At 32.7% G+C, this 2,380-nt stretch overlaps 1 protein-coding gene across 1 annotated transcript; it reads left to right on the top strand.

Moving 5' to 3' along the window:
* Window positions 1-12: 12 nt before the first annotated feature.
* LOC107300652 (sorting nexin-9) lies at window positions 13-1,137 on the top strand (the record flags this gene model as incomplete). Its single annotated transcript, XM_015829958.1, is given in 2 exon segments — window positions 13-104; window positions 1,090-1,137. Coding segments are annotated over 2 exon segments (140 nt in total), but the record flags the coding sequence as incomplete, so codon positions are not given.
* Between the last annotated feature and the right edge of the window lie 1,243 nt (window positions 1,138-2,380).

Below are 2,380 nucleotides of genomic sequence, written 5' to 3'. Positions count from 1 at the left end.
TTTCATTAACAGCGGAGATGAATCACTTCCACAGTAATCGAATTTATGATTATAATACTGTGATGCGTCTGTACCTGGAACAGCAGGCACAATTCTATGAAACGGTAAGCTGTACTGAATATAGTGCTCTTTTTATGTCCGTCAGCTATACAGTTACTTGTTCTTCTAAATAGAGTTGAACTCTTTGTGCTCAAATTTTGTTATACATTTTAAATATTTAAATAGAAAGTTAAGTGAATATTTATGGTTTTATCTATTGTTTCATAAATCACTTGTGAAAATCTTCACTTTAAAAATGTAGACGTGTAATTATTTCCCTTTGTTCCCTTAGAAAATGCTGCTTGGCACTGCTAATCCTTCCTGCATTGCACATTTTGCATGAGACTTTTGCAGCTGGCACTTTTTTTTTGGCTAGGATGCACATTGAATTAAACTTGGCAACTCATTAGCAATTCTTTCATTCCTTTCAGAGAAAGGGGAACGGTTAAGATACATGCAGTTATTCTACTTAATTCTCTGTAATTTTACCCCCTGAGCCCCATACCAAAGAGGCAGAGGAAATGTAGTTTAAATTGCATTTAATTCCTGTCCAGAAGCTACTGCCCATTTAGATGAATATATTAATATATAAACAGACCTGAATAATATGGTAGCTGGAGATTAATATTTCCACATATGCATTGTTGTTATCAATCAGCTTTTTAATCACCTGTTTGCAATGAATTGCCATTTTAGCCAGATCTATTATGTCTTTTTTCATCTTTGAAATAAATTAGCCAACTTTGTTTGCACACTGGTTTTGAAGAACATAGTGGATTTTCCCAGGTTTTATTTTTGTTGTTGTTGTAAAATATATCATGTCATGGATTTTAGTATCGCAGTCATTAAGTGTGCTAAAGTATGCTTCTGAATAATTACATTCTTTGAATTATTGTTTGGATTTATTTATTTGTTTCTCATGTCTATTTCATGCCACAGGAACAAATTGTGTAACCTTCTTTCTTCCATGATCTTTAAAAGCAGATTGATGGTGGGGAAATTCTGAGAGCATTCCAGGGTCCTAAGTTTTACATTCCCTGTGTGTTTCAGATTGCACAGAAACTGAGGCAGGCTCTCAGTCGCTTTCCTATGATGTAGCTGAAGGCAGATGAAGAACAACAACTCCAAAGTGCTTTTTTTGATTATTGATGGGGGAAGTGCAAATAAAGAAGTGGAAGACTTTGCCATCCAAAAAGCCTTTTTCAAAAAGATAATTTCTAAAAAATGAACCTTAGAAAAGAAGAAAAACTTTACATGTTTACTTTGTTAGCCTTATAGCCCTGGATATTTATCATTATTTTTACCCTACATGTTTTCCTTCCCTAGCTGTTATTGAAATGAAGCTGGAAAGTACTGTATTTGATGAGACTAAATTGCCAAAGTTGGTTTGCCAGATACTAAAAAAAAAAGATATATTGTTCTAAACCGGAGTGGACAAACATATGGATATTTGGATTTTTTTTTTAGTTTAACTACTTTGCCCATGTTAGGTAAGAGTTAAGCATCCTAATCTTTTCAAAAGCATAAAATGATCAGATCTTAAAAGGATAAGAAAGCCAACATTAGGATCTATAGATATATAATTATTAAACTGCCTTCTAGCTTTCAGGTAAGTTCTATGGAGAGATTCATCCCATTTCTACTATAGCCATAACATTAATTTTCTGTAATATATATAAATATATATTTATATGGATTACTTCTCCTTAAGGGCTGTTCTTGTACCTCAGATGCCTTCTAAGGCTGTGATATTTTCTTCCTGCGTTTATATACAGTAGATACAGATATTCTGAACATCTGGAAAAAACTGTTCCATCCAGTGGTCCAAGCCATACATACTTAACAAATTATCAATTTATGTATTAGGGTTTCCCCCCTTTTACATCCTTATATTTAGTAGCACATACCTAATCATAACCAACATGATAGGAAATTTTCTAAGCTCATTGCTGTATGTTGAGTCCTTCAGTCATAACATGGTATCTTGTACTGTTTCATCAGGAAAATTAAATCATTCAGATTTAAAATATAGGTTAGGATTAACAGAACATTAGCTACTTAACAATGGACTCTGCTTGCAATGTTAGGTTCAATTCATAAATATCAATTTATATATGGATTATAGGTCACACAGACCTGAACTGTGGAAAACTGAATGAAAAGATATATTCATAAACAAGCCATTGAGCTAAATGCAGCTTTCTATTTAATTTTGATTGAGAAGTAAAGAACTTTGCTTTTTTATTATCAAGCAAGTGCTATATGCATTCTGAAAGTTTGTCTTAATATGGCATTGTCATTCTGTTCCAGTAATTATGAGATCAATAAAGAATTTGAATCT

This window comes from Protobothrops mucrosquamatus, unplaced genomic scaffold (genome assembly GCF_001527695.2).
Source record: "Protobothrops mucrosquamatus isolate PMUCROS unplaced genomic scaffold, P.Mucros_1.0 scaffold7810, whole genome shotgun sequence".
In the NCBI taxonomy this organism is placed as follows: domain Eukaryota; kingdom Metazoa; phylum Chordata; class Lepidosauria; order Squamata; family Viperidae; genus Protobothrops; species Protobothrops mucrosquamatus.
This window is presented reverse-complemented; position numbering and strand designations above follow the sequence as displayed.